At 43.5% G+C, this 17,238-nt stretch overlaps 1 protein-coding gene across 3 annotated transcripts in view; it reads right to left on the bottom strand.

The window, feature by feature from the left end:
* Positions 1–17,238, bottom strand: part of FER1L6 (fer-1 like family member 6) — a 272,635-nt gene that overhangs the window by 57,379 nt on the left and 198,018 nt on the right. For all 3 annotated transcript variants that reach the window (XM_031013870.3, XM_063709464.1, XM_063709465.1), the window contains exons 22-25: positions 13,800–13,949; positions 3,304–3,414; positions 2,888–3,049; positions 1,546–1,726 (exon numbers count right to left, since the gene is read on the bottom strand). In XM_031013870.3, the coding sequence (XP_030869730.3) occupies positions 1,546–1,726; positions 2,888–3,049; positions 3,304–3,414; positions 13,800–13,949 (604 nt within the window). The remainder of the gene's footprint in view (positions 1–1,545; positions 1,727–2,887; positions 3,050–3,303; positions 3,415–13,799; positions 13,950–17,238) is intronic.

The raw sequence follows: 17,238 nt of genomic DNA, 5'->3' as shown, positions 1-17,238 counted from the left end.
AGATGGCAGTACAAATCATTGGGAAAATGAATGATAGGTTAGCAGACCCTTTGGGGGAAAATGGTGCTCTATATGGAGAAAAATGCAGCTGAATCTCCACTTAAAATCATATATGAATGCAGATGATTAAAGATCTAAATGAGAAAGCTAAAACTATAAAGCTAGCAGAAGAAAATATAAGATAATATCTTTGTGACCAAGGGGTGAGAAAACGTTCCTTAAACAAGACTAAAAATATAAACTATAAAGTTTAAAACATGGAGGGGTCTGAGTATATCTCAATTAAGGATTTCTGCTCATAAATAGGAATTATAGACAAGGTTAGTAGTTATCATACTAGGAAAAGATATGAACAATATCTACAATCTACAGGACTTTAACATCTAGAAAATACAAAGAATTTGTGAATCAAAAAGAAAATTAAAGCACATAAAATATGGGCAAAGGACATGAACTGGCATCACAGAAGGAAGATTAATATGGCAGCAAGGGTATGAAGGGTGTGCAAACAGTAGCAAGCAGAGAAATACAAGTTAAAATAAAAATTAGATACTAATTTATGTCCACGGGGTAGCAAAAAACTAAAACCAAACCAAAGCAAAACAAAAATCTAGAAAGTTGGATAATAGCAGGTGCTGCTGAAGAGGAGAAAAATGGGGTTCCAAACGCAGAACTGGCAGTATAGACTGATGTAGACTGGTGTAGATCAGTGCAGCTCTCTGGAGTGGCCCCTGGCACTAATTAATGAACATACATGTGCGTATTTACTGGGACCTAGTGATCTCACCCCTGGGTGTACATTCCAGAGAAATTCCCACATAGCGTCTTCCCTCAGGGAACACACACAGGGATATTCATTGCAGCACTGATCATGGAAAGGGGAGTTGAGGTAGTCAATGGGTCTAATATGAGAGGAAAGGAAAAGTAAAGTATTGTAGATGCAGCGAGTAATAGTAACAGGCTAATGTACACACAGCAATATGGACAGAGCTTAAAATAGAGACTTGAGTGAAAAGAATAGGAAAACAAATGAAAATCATAGCATCATATTATTTAGGTAGATTAAATCGACTTAAATTTGACAAGGATGATGGCATAAGGCCTGCAGTGGGGAGGGCACTGGGATTAGAGATAAGGAATAAGGAGGACAGTGGATAGAATGAGAGAATCTTTGAATAGACCAGTGATGATTGTAGAGCATGGAACTGAGACGTGCAATGAACTCAACTTTGTGCATCTGAGATCCAAAATTGAACATACTAAAACAACATCAAGCACAGAGCCAAGTAAAATGTCAGCATGGAGGCAGGAAGGAGCTTAAGTCATATTCAAGGAAGGCATGTTAGAGTTACTGACCCAATGTGAGTCAAAGTAAGAGTGTGGGAGCCAAAGAAAGCAGAGGCCCCTGCAGGAGCAAGCTCATCAGAAAGATCCACCCAGCCACTTGGCTGTGGGGCATCCTCTTTGAGCCAATCCCACAGCAGGCACTCTGCAGGCGCCATGACTTTATAGTTACAGCTACAAAATCTAGGAGCAGCTTCTCACCGTGCCCAAGCTGGGTTCCATCCACCTGCGTGATGGGGGCAAGGGGCTCTCTGAGTTTACACAAAAACTGCTTCAAGTAGTTGATGGTGTAGGTGCCCACAAGGGTACTCCTCCCAAAAGCTCTCCAGTCCACCACGCAGATGCTCAGTGGTGGGTGCAGAAGCTCGTTCTCAGGCAGTTCCTGCAGAGAGAGGATGAGGTGAAGAAGGGGCTAGGCCTGGCTGCTTGAGCCCCGGTGACCCTTCCATGGGCAGACCCAAAGCCAGCTGGGCATCCAGCCTCCCTTGTCTCTGCCTTGCCATTCTGTCCCTCCTGGCCAGTCCTGCAGATTGCCAAAACTCTGGAGCAGTGTCTTCCCGAGCCAGGGAGTAATTCACCCAAATAGGAAGTCTGCCTTAGTAACAATTTGTCCCAGGTTTAAATTACAAAACCTCTCACCTCTGCACTCTCTCTGACAGTCATTTTCAGACCTCTTTATTTTGTCATTATCTGCCAGCGGAACTCCCATCTCCAATGACAGCTTATCCAGGCCCATTATATAAATGAGATGAAAGTCGAGCCATTTAATACAGAGCTGAGAGTGAAGGGACAGTGCCCCAGCCACCTGTTTTCCCTGGTGGCCCCCGAGACTCAATGCAGCCTGATACAAAAGGTTTGCAAACACTATGCACATTCTTCCATTGTAGGCTTTGCTAACTGGGGATATATGTCCAGTGGAGCAGGCTGGGTTGCGCAAAGCAATTTTTTCTTTGCAATTAGTTTCAAATCAAAGCACAAAAAAGTATGCTGAAATATTGAAATAAATAAAAGCACAGATGTCAAAAAAATCACTTCAGAAGCATAAATTCACATGTAAACTCCTGACATTCTAAGTACAAATACTTTTTAAAAAATGTAGCCATTAAAATAAATCTTATTACAGTATTTTCTAGGCCAGTGGTTCTCAAATTTTATCATATATCAGAATCACCTGGAAACCTTGTTAAACCAGAGACATCTGGCCCTCCCTGCAATAGTTTCTAACTCAGAACAGCCGGGCCTGAGAATGAGCATTTCTAACAAGTTCTCAGGTGATGCTGATGCTGATAAATTGGGGACCACACTTTGGGAACCACTGTTATAGGAAAAACTTTGTCAACCTGCTTTGATTGCTGTATGATCCACACTGGAAATGTTTCAAAACAAAACAACAACAACAAAAGTCTATTTTATCTCATTCTGAAATTCTGGCTTTTCACTAAATTAATTCTTTCTCGCAGGTAGTGGACATCTGAAACCCTAAAACATCTCATCTGTGCAAAAAAGAGGAATGATCCAGGTCGGGAGAGTGAGAAGCTCGCACCACTTCAAAAGCGTCTGCCTGGATGCTGAAGTTCGGGTTGTTCTTGTAGCTCTGGATCACACAGGACTTCACACCTTGTCCTCCGCACTCAATGAGAGCCTGAGGCCGATCCACAGAGAGGAGCTGCACCTTCTTCATTTCCCGAACTCCCCAGAAGAGAACCTGAGAAGACCAGCAGAGCCATCATCACAGATCCACGGAGGAGCCCCACACCTGCCCTGGCTTTGTGTGGAAAAGTCAGACCTGCTCCCTGAGAACCACGCTGTGTTCCTCCAGGAAAGAACTGCACAGCTTTTTGAGGGCTCATTCTTTTTCTCTAGGTCTCCCGCCCATTCCATACCACCTCTCCTACAATTCAGGCGGGGCCACTTCCCTTGAGTGCCAAAGAACAACTCAGCTCCTCCGCTGACCCGTACCTCCACTCGATATTTGCTCAGCACCGGCCGAATGTTGGCAGGAACCGGGTAGATCTGGGTGATGTCTGGTGGCTCAACAGGTGGGAGGCCTTGCAGCCCGGAAGAAGGAACCTACCGCACAAGGCAAGTATGAGTTAGACGCTGGAGAGACACAGGGAAGGCAACAGTGCCACACAACCACCTCGTCAGTAAGATGTTCAGTTTTGCCAACAAAAGTAATGTTTCCAGCTTAAAATACAAGGACCATGCATTTTACCATATTTAATTATTTATTAATTGATAAATGCAGTCATTTACAAGGGTAACCAACATTTAGCGAGCACTTAAGATGTACCACAAGGCTAATAACACAGAGCTCACAGTATAGAGGGGAGAGAGAAAAACAAATACGGAAGATGGTCTTTACAACTTAATAAAATTACACAAGAACCACAGCAGGGTAGTGGAGAAGGAGCTTCTATCAGTTTCCAAACATTTGAGTCTTAATGATCCCCACTCCCTTCGGACTTGTCAAGGTCTCCAGAAAAGCCATTATGCACTACTACTGCTACTAATACTAATACTACTACTACAATAAAAGGATGTACATTTAATCCAACAGAGACTGCATCCTAATCAGTGAAGCAGAAAATGAAATGTTTTGAAGGCAGATGAAAACTTGTCACTTCTTGTGCACTTGGGGTTAATGAAACTTCAGGACAATTTCAGCTTTGCTGAAATTTCACACAAATGACTTACAGAGTTCTACTGAGAAAAGGGTCTTTTTCACTGTGTAGGCCATCCCACACTGCCCTCAAAATCTGGTTCGACACATACATCTTTCAAGAATGTTTCCCCAAAGAAAACAAAAAATAAAAGAAGCTTTTTCTGACCCTATCCCAGTTGCTTCTACCATTCAGTGCCTTTTGAATGCAATATGTCCTCTACGCAGATTTCGTGCAGAAATTAGAGGACTGAGTCCAGAAATAAGACTCTGCTGTGTGACCCTGCACAAGTAAATTTCCCTCTCTGAGCCTCAGATATTGGGCCAGATGACCCATCAAGCTCCTTGGGAATCAGATGTTCTATTAAACATTGCTTTGGAGCAGGTGGTTCTCCTTACTGGGGCTGTTCGTCTGCCTGAACAGTTTACAGGGACTTGGCCAATAGGAAGTCTTTATTTACTTCATTCTCCAAGCCCCTCCATGTACAGTGAGTTCTTGATAAATGTTTACTGGTTGACTGACATATTAGTCCACATGCTCCGTATGCTAGAAAAAGCCTAACTGTGCATCAAAATCTGCAAAATGCAAATATATCACCATTCTGTTTTCACAGACATATTCTCGTTGGCAACAGCAGATGTAGTTAAGCTAATTACAAGAAAGCTCAGAAAAAGGAGAGCAGACACTGCAAATGTGAAATAGGCTTAAGGTAATGAAGCTGCAGGATACACCAGCCCAGATCAAGAAGCTGGTAAATAATGAGGATGGCAATGCCCAATACTGCCTGGCAGTGAAGAGGTGAGCAATTTAGCCTGCGAGCATCGCCTCACTGGGAAAGTTAATAGCCCCCCAGGCTTTAAAGGGAAAGCCATGAAACAGCTGTGATGGTGGCACAGGAGGGGCTGCCTCTAGATGTGCTTTTTAAAAAGCATCATATGTTTTATCCTGGGGTTCCTGAAGTGTCTTGGGACATGGCCAAAGAAGTTTTGCTTTGTAAGTGCCTGAAAAATGCTGTTAAGAGCTCAACACAGCCCTTAAAGAATCCTATAACACTGTGGCAATTAAATGACTTTGCTACCAGCAAGATTAAGCTTTTTCCAGTGAAATGGGTTGGTTGCTGGCCTATAAAACCATATGATATGCAGTTACTCAGCACATAGGCCAGGGAAAAACAAGCGATTGTTATAAAGACAAAATAGTAAGAAATGGCGGTGAGCAGGATGGGTAGTTGGTCTGAAAGCCAGACTGCTCTAATATCCCCATGGAAGTAAAATATCAGGACCTCGAAGTAGGTCCAGCTTCAGTTCCAGGACAAGGGTGAACCAGTGTGGCACACAGGGTACAAAAGTTAAGGAGGCACTAACTCTTAGGGTCATGCATGACCCTAGTCCCAGCCCTGCCCATCTGAAAAGTCACTGATGCTCAGAAGCCTTTCTCCTTTCTGTCTCCCTCAGCCCATAATTTATATTTCCATTATTTCTCATCTTTAGTACAGTGGTTACTTGGGCTCTATCACTTACTAGCTCACTACATATTTTTATGTAGAAATGTCTAGCATGCAATAAAATATGGCATGCACAGAGATAAGACAATGTGATTAACAAGAGAAACTAAGCGAAGAAAGACTCAGAGGATCAGATAATGTGGTAATCAGACATGAACTTTAAAGTAACAATGCTTAATCTGTTCAATAAGAAACCAGATAAAAAATTCAATAGATAAATGAAATCTATAATAAAAAAAGAAATGGAAATTCTATGGCTGAAAATTTAGTCACTGGAAAGAAGAACTTAGTGAATAGGTTTTAAAAAAAAGAGGCAGGAGAAATGAGCTGGAAGATAGGCCACATTAGGGATAAAATAAAGCTCAGAGAGACAAAATGATAGACAATGCATAAAAGAAGAGGCACAGAGTATCTGATTAAAAGGTCTAATATACATGTAATTGGAGTCACAGAGGACAGACAAAAAGAAGTGAGGCAAGGAAAGGAGAAAAGGGAGAGAAGAGAAAAGAGGAGGAATAGAACAGGACAGAAGCAATCTTTGAATAGATAAAGGCTGACAATTTTCCAAAACTAATTTAAAACATCAAGCCAGGGTTTTAAAAGCTCTATAAAATCCAACAAGATGAAAACAAAACTGTGCTTTATTACAACATAGTAAAACTGCTAAAAACCAAAAATAAAGAAAAATACCTTACAAACAATCAGATGACGGAAAAAAAATAAAGATCACTTTTTAAGGAGCAACAATAAGAATGATAACCAACCTCTCAAAAGAGAAAGCACAGCCCAAACAATGGAATAATATCTTCAGCTGAAAGAAAATTGTTTCCAACCCAGGCAAACAAAACAAAACAAAAAACTTAAGAGGAAATGTAATGGGCCCAACATCAAATAGTGAGATTATGGCAAAGCCAGAACCACCAGAAGAGGTAAGTGTGAGCTCTGGGATAAAGTTGGTGACTCGAGGAGATCGTCTTGAGGGCTTGAGCAGGGTCTCTATCTACTGGAAGGTTTTTTTTTTTTTTTTTTTTTGAGACAGTCTCACTCTGTCACCCAGGCTGGAGTGCAGTGGTGTGATCCCTGCTCACTGCAACCTCCGCCTCCCGGGTTCAAGCAATTCTCCTGCCTCAGCCTCCTGAGTAGCTGGGATTACAATTGCACGCCACCGCGCCCAGCTAATTTTGTATTTTTAGTAGAGACGGGCTATCACCATGTTAACCAGGCTGGTCTCGAACTTCCGACCTCAGGTGATCCACCCACCTCTGCCTCCCAAGGGTGCTCATTACAGGTGTGAGCCACTGTGCCTGGCCTGGAAGTTCTTAATAATATATAAGGATCAGCCTGCTTTCCCTCCCTGACCCCTCACTAAGCCTATTTTAGGGTGGATGCCTTCTGCAAAGTCTTCATTAGCAGGTCAATAATCAGTTAATGACACTTTACCTTTAAAACAGGGAGAAAGATCACACAGAGATGCTGTCTGAAGCTAATTAAATCATCTAACTCAGACCTCTAATAAGAAGACTTAATGAGTGCCAAGCATCAGAGAAGAATATCTCATTTTTTAAGCCAATAGAACTTAGGTTAAATCTATACCAAACAGACAAAGAAGATTAAAAACAAATGAAAAAATTAGAGAACATTCACATGATGGTAAGAGAAAGAGTCCTAGAAAGTTGAATGAAAAGGAAGAATGGATTCTAAACAGGCAGAGTTAACACATAAATCCATGGAGGCTGCACAGTGCACTACCGTAGGGGAGGCCAGCCACATAGACCAAATAGCAGTGGCCCCTTGCGGGGGTGTGTAGTGCACTAACCCTGTAGGAAGGCTGAGATATTTCTAGGAACTGGGAAGTGTGTTGGGCAGAATAATGACTCCCAAAAATGTTCATATCCTAATCCTCAGAACCTACGTTACCTTAAATGACAAAAAGGGATGTGGCAGATGTGATTAAATTAAGGCTCTTGAAATGAGGAGTTTATTTATCCTGGATTATCTGGATGGGCCCCATGTATTCTTAAGGGTCCTTATGAGACAGCAGCAGGAGAGTCAGAGTAGGAAGAGATGTGATAATGGAAGTAGATGGGAGGCTGGGGGGAGAAAGAGACAATGAGAGAGAGAGCCTTGAAGAAGCTATTTGGCTGGCTTGAAGGTAAAGGAAGGGCCACCAGCCAAGGAATGCAGGCCATCCCTAGAAACCAGAATAGACAAGGAAACAGATTTCCCCCTAGAGCCTCCAGAAGGAACACAGACCTGCTGATGCCCCGATGAGGGACCCTTTCAAACATCTAACCTGCAGAACTGTAAGATAATAAATTGGGTTGTCTTAAGCCACCACCTCTGTGGTCATTTGTCAGAGCAGCAATAGGAAACCAACACAGGAAGCAAAACATTCTAAGAAAGGGAGGTGGACTTTCCAGAAGGAGAACATTCAAGCAGCAGAGGAGGGGAAAACTGTAATAGGGGAGAGAGGGTTCTGAAAACAAGAGAAACATTATAAAAGTAGGGGAAACGAGTGTTCTAAGTATGGAGAATGGAAAAGAAGGCCAAAGTGTGAATACCAACAGATAGTTCTGAGATTGCAGAAGGGGACATCGCTCTGAGGGGCCCAGGGAATGGCCCAACAGTTGAAATCCGGCTCACACACAGAATTCCGTGAATGTTTGTTCATTGAATGAGTAAATAGATGCATTTTTTTTTTCAAGACAGGGTCTTGCTCTGTCACCCAGGCTGGAGTGCAGTAGCATGATCATAGTTCACTGCAGCCTCCACCACTATGCCCAGCTGATTTTTTATTTTTTGTAGAGATGGGGTCTCGCCATATTGCCTAGGCTGGTCTTAAACTCCTGGGCTCAAACGATCCTCCTGCCTCAGCTTCCTAAAGTGCTGGGATTATAGGCGTGAACCACCAGGCTCAGACAAAATATTTTACTGTGAGTCTATGATGTGTAAAATGTTGTGGGCTTTTCTGTGTGATGTGGAGATAAACCTCACATGTCAAATCTCATCAGCTGATCCAAAAGACTCTACCTTTAAGATATATGCAGAGCCCACCTCTCTTCCTTTTCATGGCTACATTGATTCAAGGTGCCTTTATCTCCAATCTGAGTAACTTTAAGAGTCTCCCAATGGGCCTTTCTGCTTCTCTTCTTGCCCCTTCGGAATACACTGGATCTGGCATCTTCGCATTGCAACGTTAAGTCATTGTGCTGAGAGTCCTCTCTTGGCTTCCCATCTCTCCCAGAATAAAAGCCACAGTCCTTACCAGACCCCATGTGATCTTTTCCCACTGGCCTCATCCCCTTCCCGCTTCCTGTCATTTGTCCATTCCAGCCACATTGACCTCCTTGAGCATGCCGGGCATAGTGAGGCTTCAGGGTCTGGAATTTGCTCTTCCCTCTGCATCTAAAGGCTCTTTGCCCAGTTAGTTGCATGGTTGCCCAGTTAACCATGCAGCTAAAATGTGAGGCTACAAAAGTAGTCTGAGGACAGCTTAACGGCCAGGCTACAGAAATGTGACAGTCTCCTATGAGGCAGATTTCCTCTTCAGGGAATATTAACACTTATCATGAAAAAATGTTTTGTGGTCTAATACCTTTGGGAAATATCAAGTTTTGAAAAAGAAGTTAAAAAAAGTTCTTTGTTGCAGGACTTCTCAGTTTCTTTACCATGGTAACTGGCATTTCAGATCCCCAAGAGAGATGTGATATAAAGCATTTCTCAAGCTTTCTTGTCACTGTATTTGGAGGGAGTGATGTTCCAAAAAAAAAAAACCAGACTTTGAGAATGTTCCTGGTGGTAAGAAGTAAGAGCCACTGAAGATTTCTGGAGAGAACGGTGGTAACACCAACTATTGTTCTGGAAGGAATGTGGAGGATGGAGTGAACAGGAAAAGTAAAGAAGGCCAGCAGCCCAGCAAGGAGGCCAATGTAACATTCAGATGAGCACTAAAAGAACCCCTGGGAACGGGATGGGAACCAATCAAGGAACAATCTACGGGGCAGGCCTGGCTGTGGATAAAGACATGGTGTAAAGAATTAAGGCTTACTGAATTTTCAAGCTGGAGTGTCTGGGAGAACAATGGGGCTATGAGTCAGGATAGGGAGGACAGGGGGCAGCTAACTTGGATAGAGGAGGGAAGTAAAAATAATGAATTCAGTCTGGTGCATAGAAGAACAAAGGTATTACATCCTTCATGTGTTTTTGAGACAGGGTCTCTTGCTCTCCTGCCCAGGCTGGAATGCAGTGATGTGATCATGATGTCACTGCAGCCTTGACCTCCCAGGCTCAAGTAATCCTCCCGCCTCCGCCTCCCGAGTAGCTGGCACCATGAGCATGTGCCATCACACCCAACTGAATTTTTATGTTTTGTAGAGACAGGGATCCCACTATGTTGCTGAGGCTAGTCTCAAATTCCTGGGCTCAAGTGATCCTCCCCGCCTCTAAATCCTTCTGAGCAAGGGCAGTTTCAGTAATGGAGATAGAGAAACTGATGCCAGACATCCACAAATGAAAACTGAGAACAGCTGGTAACAAATGAAGGCATTTTCCAGCCCGTCTTCTCAGTATGCATGAGATCCACATGCTAGGACAGTCATGCTGGTGATCAAATTACTTTTTGAACAAGTGATCAAATGAGAAGAAGTCCTAATGAAATCCTAATGAATTGTATCTCAGGCTACTTACCTCTGACAGTGCTTACTTTATTAAGTCGGCTGTCAGGAAGCAGCAGGGTCTCTCACCAGTGTGCCCAGCTCAGGGCTCAGCCCACTCCAAATACAGTGACAAGAAAGCTTGAGAAATGCTGTCAACCTCAGGAGGGAGGATGAGAGGTGGGGCTACAGAACCCAGACAGCTGAGCCCACAGAGAGCATTTGGGGATCCACCAGTCCAGCCTTCATTGGCAGATGCAGCCTCTCAGACCCAGAGCACTTATTAGGACAGCATTGTGTAGTGAAAAGAGAGTTGACTGAATCCAATTCAGTTAGCATTGAGCCTCAGCTTTCTCACATGCAAAATGGGAGTGCTGGACTAGATCTCATTTTCCCAAGTCAGCCATTCCACGACCACCTTTACCACTTGTACATCCCACAACCATTTTTTTTATTCGACACTTTTATTTTTAAAAAGGTAACTTCATCTTGCAAGGTAAAACAAGTACTACTTGACAGAAATGGAAAGTCACTTTAAAAAGAAAACCAATGAAACAAAATAGTGTCACTGGAATATGCAATGTGATGCTTTTTTTTTTTTTTTTTTTTTTTTTTGAGACAGAGTCTTGCTCTGTCGCCCAGGCTGGAGTGCAGTGACACAATCTCGGCTCACAGCAACTTCTGCGTCCTGGGTTCAAGTGATTCAGGCCCCTCAGCCTCCGGAGTAGCTGGGATTACAGATGTGCGCCACCACGCCTGGCTACTTTTTGTATTTTTAGTAGGGATAGGGTTTCTCCATGTTGGTCGGGCTGTCTCCAACTCCTGACTTCAGGTGATCCGTGCTCCTCGGCCTCCCAAAGTGCTGGGATTACAGGTGTGAGCCACCAATGTGAAGCATTTCTTTAACTTTCTCTTTACTGTATTTGGAGGGACTGGTGTTCCAACAGGTAGACTTTGGGAAATGTTCCCATAGGTGTCACTGATCTCTTTAGGAAGGGACTGTGCCTGAAACCTGTGCTGTCTCTTATTAAAAAGGGAGGTTTCAAGTTGAGAGATATTCAAGACACATGAACATCAAAAGTGGCTTTCTTCTACAAGTAGTTAGAAGGATAAAACATGGCAAAACTCCCTTCATATCAATCCAACACTATTTAATGCTGGTTTTGACCTAAAATCACTCATTGAAAGTCTAAAATCAACAGGATTCTCACTTAAGACTGGACCAACAGTTTTGAAGTTTACATTCAGTTCTGATAGTCCATTTTACTGTGCAACACAAATCTATTTGACTAGATCTGGTTCTATTAGAATCCCATTTGGTTTTAAGATTTGTAAGACAAAGATTTTTCTAGTCCTACCCTCCTAGGCTGCAGTCACTGTGGAACTAGGGCCAATGCTTGAATTCCTGCTAATCCATTCCCCCAAGAACTCTCACCCAGCCTCAGCTCCCCTAACAGAGAGCTCACTTTTTCTCCAAGGCAGCCATTCCATCCTCAAAATTTTCTCCCTTACATGGAGCAAAAACTAGACCACACTCAAAGTCTTTGATAAGATGAGCTTAAGAACTCATTACTGTAGCCGTGTGCAACCCCAAGGCTGTAGACCTGGGCAGGGTCTGGGTTTGAATACAAGTGGGTCTAACCCCAAAGCTGCTCCCTTCCTCATTATGCTCCCCAGAATCCCCAGCTCTGGTGGGACTCTCTGGATTCTAGGCTCTCACTCGCCATATTGAGCAAGTAATTACCTTTCTATCCAGCTCAGTTCCTTTACCTGAAGTACATGGTAGAATTGGACATCTTGCTTTAATATTCTAAGGCATCATTTTCAGCTTAAATAGCTATTTGTGGAGTGTTTATTCCATGCCAGGCACTTTAGATAGATTGACTATAATCCCCATTTTGCAGGTGAAACCCAGACTAAGTAGCTTACACAGGGCCACACACTAATAAATGGTGAAACTGAGATTTCTACTATGAGGTTGAGGGGCCTGTATCAGAGATTTCTCCCCTTGACCTCCTACTCACTGAGGCACCAGGAGGCGCCTGGTGGTACTTCACCTTTTAGTCAGATCAACACCTCTGTCTTAGGTTGCTTAGGCTGCTATTATATAATATAATTCTATAGACTGGGTAGTTTAAACAATAAATGTTTATTTCTCACAGTTCTGGAGGCTGGGAAGTCCAAGATCAAGGTGTCAGCTGACCTGGCATGGCTAGTATCTTCATGCGAACAAGAGAGAGAGAAGTTATCTCTCTTTTGTCTCTTCTTATCAGGGCATTAATCCCATTGAAAGTCTAAAATCCCAATAAGGATGCTAGCTCTAGCACCTTCATTCTTAACTCATTCTGTTTGTGTTAGGAATGCTTGCCTTCTGGTTTCTATACTAATTGAGTTTTGGCTTTATTTGATGTTTTTTGTTTTGTTTTTAAATTGGGATTTCTGAAAACTAGGCTTACCTATATAGACATTGTTATGAACTGAATGTGACTCTCCAAAATTCATACGTTAAAATACCAACTCCAATGTGATGGTGTTTGGAAGTGGGGTCTTTGGGAAGTAATGAGGTCATGAGGTCATGAGGGCAAAACGCTCATGAATGGGATTCGTGTCCTGATAAGAAGAGACACAAGAGAGATAACTTCTCTCTCTCTTGGTGGCGTGAAGACACCAGTCATGCCAGGTCTGCTGACACCTTGATCTTGGACTTCCCAGCCTCCAGAACTGTGAGAAATAAACATTTATTGTTTAAACTACCCAGTCTATAGAATTCTATTATATAATAGCAGCCTAAGCGCCTAAGATAGAGGTATTGATCTGACTAAAAGGCGAAGTACCACCAGGCGCCTCCTGGTGCCTCAGTGAGTAGGAGGTCAAGGGGAGAAATCTCTGATACAGGCCCCTCAACCTGCCCACTTCTTTTCCAGGTTCTGTCTACATCCTGTGTGTTCCTCTCCTAGACTGCTGGACTTCAGGGACTCAGCTTCTCTTCCCAATACCTGCTTCTGCTTTCTGAAAAAGTCTCCCCAGACACACGTTCATAAATCCCCCTTGGTCTTAGTGGGAAGGACTAAGATCTCTTTGTCTTTGCAAAACTGTATAGTGTAAGGAGCAAAAGGCCTTAAAGGTCTAAGGTCAACTCAGTTCACCCAGCTGTGTGATAAGTCAGTCAATCACTTTAATCCTAAATTTACTATCTGCAAAATGGGAATCATAATACCTACCTCAGCAGGACTGAGGGAGCTTTAGTGTGATGAAAGGTATACGAGACAACAATCACCACACCGGACACATGGTAAGTGCCCACATATGTTTGCTTCCTCTCTGTTTTGTATCCTTTCATGGCCTGCATGGAGGCCTGCAAGCTCAGGAATTTGCACACAAGGCTGCTCAAGCATTGTTGGCCAAACCCGCAAGAATATTTCATCCTGAGATTCTGACTTATAAGCTCAGAGTATCTGGGAATAGTCCAAGTCACCTGAGTTCTTAAGCGCACCTCTCAGGTCCCCAGGAGACACATTCAGATGTGGGATTGCAGCGAGGGATCAGGCACAGCTTCATTGAAGTGGCATTTGTGGTGAGGCCACTTCTCTGGCCAGGTAGACCTAATAGATCTGGTGCCACATCTGGTTCACTCACCTGCAGCAGTTCAAATACAGCAAGGAGATCCCCTCCAGAGAGATTCCCACAAAAGATGGGGTGATAGCATAACCTGGGGGGCTCATAGTCCTGGTCAGCCAGCTTCACAACAGGAGCAGCCACTGTGGCACCCAAATATTCTGGCTTCCCCTAAAGAAGAAAAGAAATGAGTTTGTATTTCCTGATCATTAATTACCTGGTTCTGATCCACATCAATGCAGTTTTACAAATAACCTCCACAAAACCATCAGCTTCCGTGTCTCACTCTCTTCTCCTGCCAAGCTCCTCTTGCCCATTTCCATAGGTCTGGGGAGCAGTGGGTTCCACTCATGCTCCTAAAAGGGTCATCCTGGCTGGCCAGGACCCTGTATGATCCTAAAAGGACCTGTATGATCCTAAAAGGGTCATACAGGTGCGGTAGCTCAGGCCTGTAATCCCAGCACTTTAGAAGGCCGTGGCAGGTGTATCATGAGGTCAAGAGATCAAGCCCATCCTGACCAACATGGTGAAACCCTGTCTCTACTAAAAATACAAAAATTAGTTGGGCATGGTGGTGCACACCTGTAGTCCCAGCTACTCGGGAGGCTGAGGCAGGAGAATCACTTAAACCCGGGATGTGGAGATTGCAGTAAGCCGAGATCGCACCACTGCACTCCAGCCTGGTGACAGAGAGAGATGTCTCAAAAAAAGAAAAAAAAAAAAGGTGGCGGGGGTGCTCATCCTAGGGGCTTTCTGGCCCAAAGCTATCTTAGGGGCTATCTCTCTCCTCATATATTGAGCTCAGTAGGATATAGTCAAAATAATTATCCAGGGAAGACTGGAAGGGGAAAAGGAAAAATCAGGCAGCAGCAAACATTCCAAAGGATCTGCAGGGCAGGGCATCACTGTGGTTGGGAGCACGAGCTTTGGAGCCAGGCAGACTTCAGTTTGAGCTCTCACATCTGTCACTATCTAGTTCTATGCCCTTGGGCCAGCTGCTCAACCTCTGAATGCCTCACACCTAAAAAGGATTTAAAAGTAATACCTTTCCATAGGATCATGAGGACTAAAGGAATGTTGTATAGGCTTTGCATAGGGACTGGTATATAAGTGCCCAATACACAGTAATGATGAAGATGATCAATATGTCTAAGTGATGGGGCAGTCCTGCCCTATTTTTCTTGGTAGCAAAAAAGGATATTAAAATATTTTTGTATGTATGTATGTAGGCCATATGTTTCTATAAGAACTATGTGATGCGATGACTCTGCTTCCTGCCTCTTTTGCAAGACTGTGTGCACATTCCCCCAGAGGCAGCATGGGGCTGTGCAGTCATTCTGCTGTGCTGTTTGTCTCAAGAACTGCTGGAATATAATAAGCTCCTTGTGGGCAGAGTTGCCTGCACTATTCACTGCTGTGTCCCCTAGCACAGGGCAGATACTCAATGCATGCTGGTTGAGTGAAAACTGTTGGACCTCTGCCATCCAAGGTCAGTGCCCTTGCTCTTTTTGGCTGAGGCTGGGTTTTAGCAGTCACACTGCTTCATTGTCTCTGGACTCCTGAAGCAATATGTGCAACCCCAGCTGTAGAAGGAAACTTGGTTGAGGTGGAAACCAGGCTTTTGTTCAACCACACTTGAAAACAAAGCTGCCTGCTGGTGTCCACTAGTGGAGACAGACCTGTTTTGGGGATGGGTGGAGTCAGGGCAGCTGGCTAGGAAATCAGTGATCTGCCTAACAATTTGTTCATTAACCCAGCTGGGAATGGTTAATTCAAATTAGCCCTGGAAACAAAAGAGTAAACATAGCCCAAGCAACCAATTTTCCAAATATAAACTCATTTATTCCAGAACCAGCAGATTCTTATGAGGCCATTGGGAAATGAGGTAAGGTTCTACACTGGAAGCATGGGTCCAGCAGATTCTGATTCCGTTAATCTGAGCATCACCATATTTTGGGCCCTGTTTAGCTGCAGCGCACAAGGGTGAACAAAAGTTTTTGCATGTCTGCATGTATTTCCCTGGGAGCAAAGTGCATATTTTCATATTCCTTTCTCTCCCACATTTCTTTTTCCCTTTAGAGTCAATAATGTCAGCTGAATTTCTCCATAAAGGGCTTGACTTAGGGTTGGGCCAGGAAAAGCCATTACTGAATAGAGATCTGGAAGGGAAATGGAAAGCAATGGGACAGCAAAGGGAAACACAGCCAGCCCAGCAGGTTAGTGTAACAGGACTATGGCCTACATACAAACATACAAAAATATTTTAATATCCTTTTTTACTACCAAGAAAAATAGGGCAGGACACCCTCATCACTTAAACATATCAATCGTCTTCATTACTACATATTGGGCACTTGTATACCAGTCACTATGCAAAGCCTATACAACATTCCTTTAGTCCTCATGATCCTATGGAAAGGTATTATTTTTAACTCTTTTTTAGGCATGAGGCGTTCAGAGGTTGAGCAGCTGGCCTAAGGGCATAGAGCTAGAAAGTAGCAGATGTGAGAGCTCAAACTGAAGGCTGCCTGGCTCCAAAGTTTGTGCTCCCAACCACAATGGTGCCCTGCCCTGCAGATCTTTGGAATGTTTGCTGTCACCTGATTTTTCCTAGTAGAGTGTTCAAAGACGCTCTACTGCTATTATTGTTTTCTGCATAGAAAATAAACACTAACAATTGAAAGCATGTTGTTAAGAACAAAATTGAAAAGGTAATGATTTTGTGGTCTTCCCTACAGAACATCTATACTACATGCTAAATAGTAGAAATCCTCTTCCATAAATATACACATCTATCCCCAATTTATAGATAGGGGAATGGGGCCCAGAGGGAGGGAGTGGCTTGGAGGGCTAGAATGTGGATGTATAGACTGCTACACTAGCCTCCACCACCTGTACAGGCAAAAGTGGGCACAGGGGACCTGGTTCACCCTCCAACCAGCTATGGCTTTAAAGAAGGTATTTGAACTTTCTGTGTCTGTTTCCTCCTCTAGGAAGCAAGATGGGAACTTCATGGTCTCCATGGTCTCTGCTCCCCTTCTGTGATGCTCACTTCTTGATTCCCTCCTGACCTTGACCCAAAGACAGGGGCTGTCAGGAGTACTGCGAGGAGGTGAGGAAGCTTTAGGCAGGCTTCCTGGAACTACTGTTTTACTTATTTGTGCTTCTGCAACCTCATGAGGAGGTAGAGATATTAAATAAAGAAACAAACCCTTTCCTTTCGTTTTAGACTACCTAATTTAAGAAAAGAATATTTGTGTAAGTTAAAAAAATCCTCCAGTAAGCTTTTGACTCTATCCAAGGGTTCAGCACACAAACGTCTTTGGAGAACCAGAGGTTTGGTTCACATCATAAAAGAAAAGGGATAGAGATGAATGTGTTGTGAAAGGCGTCAAAGCAACAAGCAAGGGAGAAAGAAACACAGAAAGGCTGAGAAAATACCCATCCATTTCTTTTCAGC

This window comes from Gorilla gorilla, chromosome 7 (assembly GCF_029281585.2).
Source record: "Gorilla gorilla gorilla isolate KB3781 chromosome 7, NHGRI_mGorGor1-v2.1_pri, whole genome shotgun sequence".
NCBI lineage: Eukaryota > Metazoa > Chordata > Mammalia > Primates > Hominidae > Gorilla > Gorilla gorilla.
This window is presented reverse-complemented; position numbering and strand designations above follow the sequence as displayed.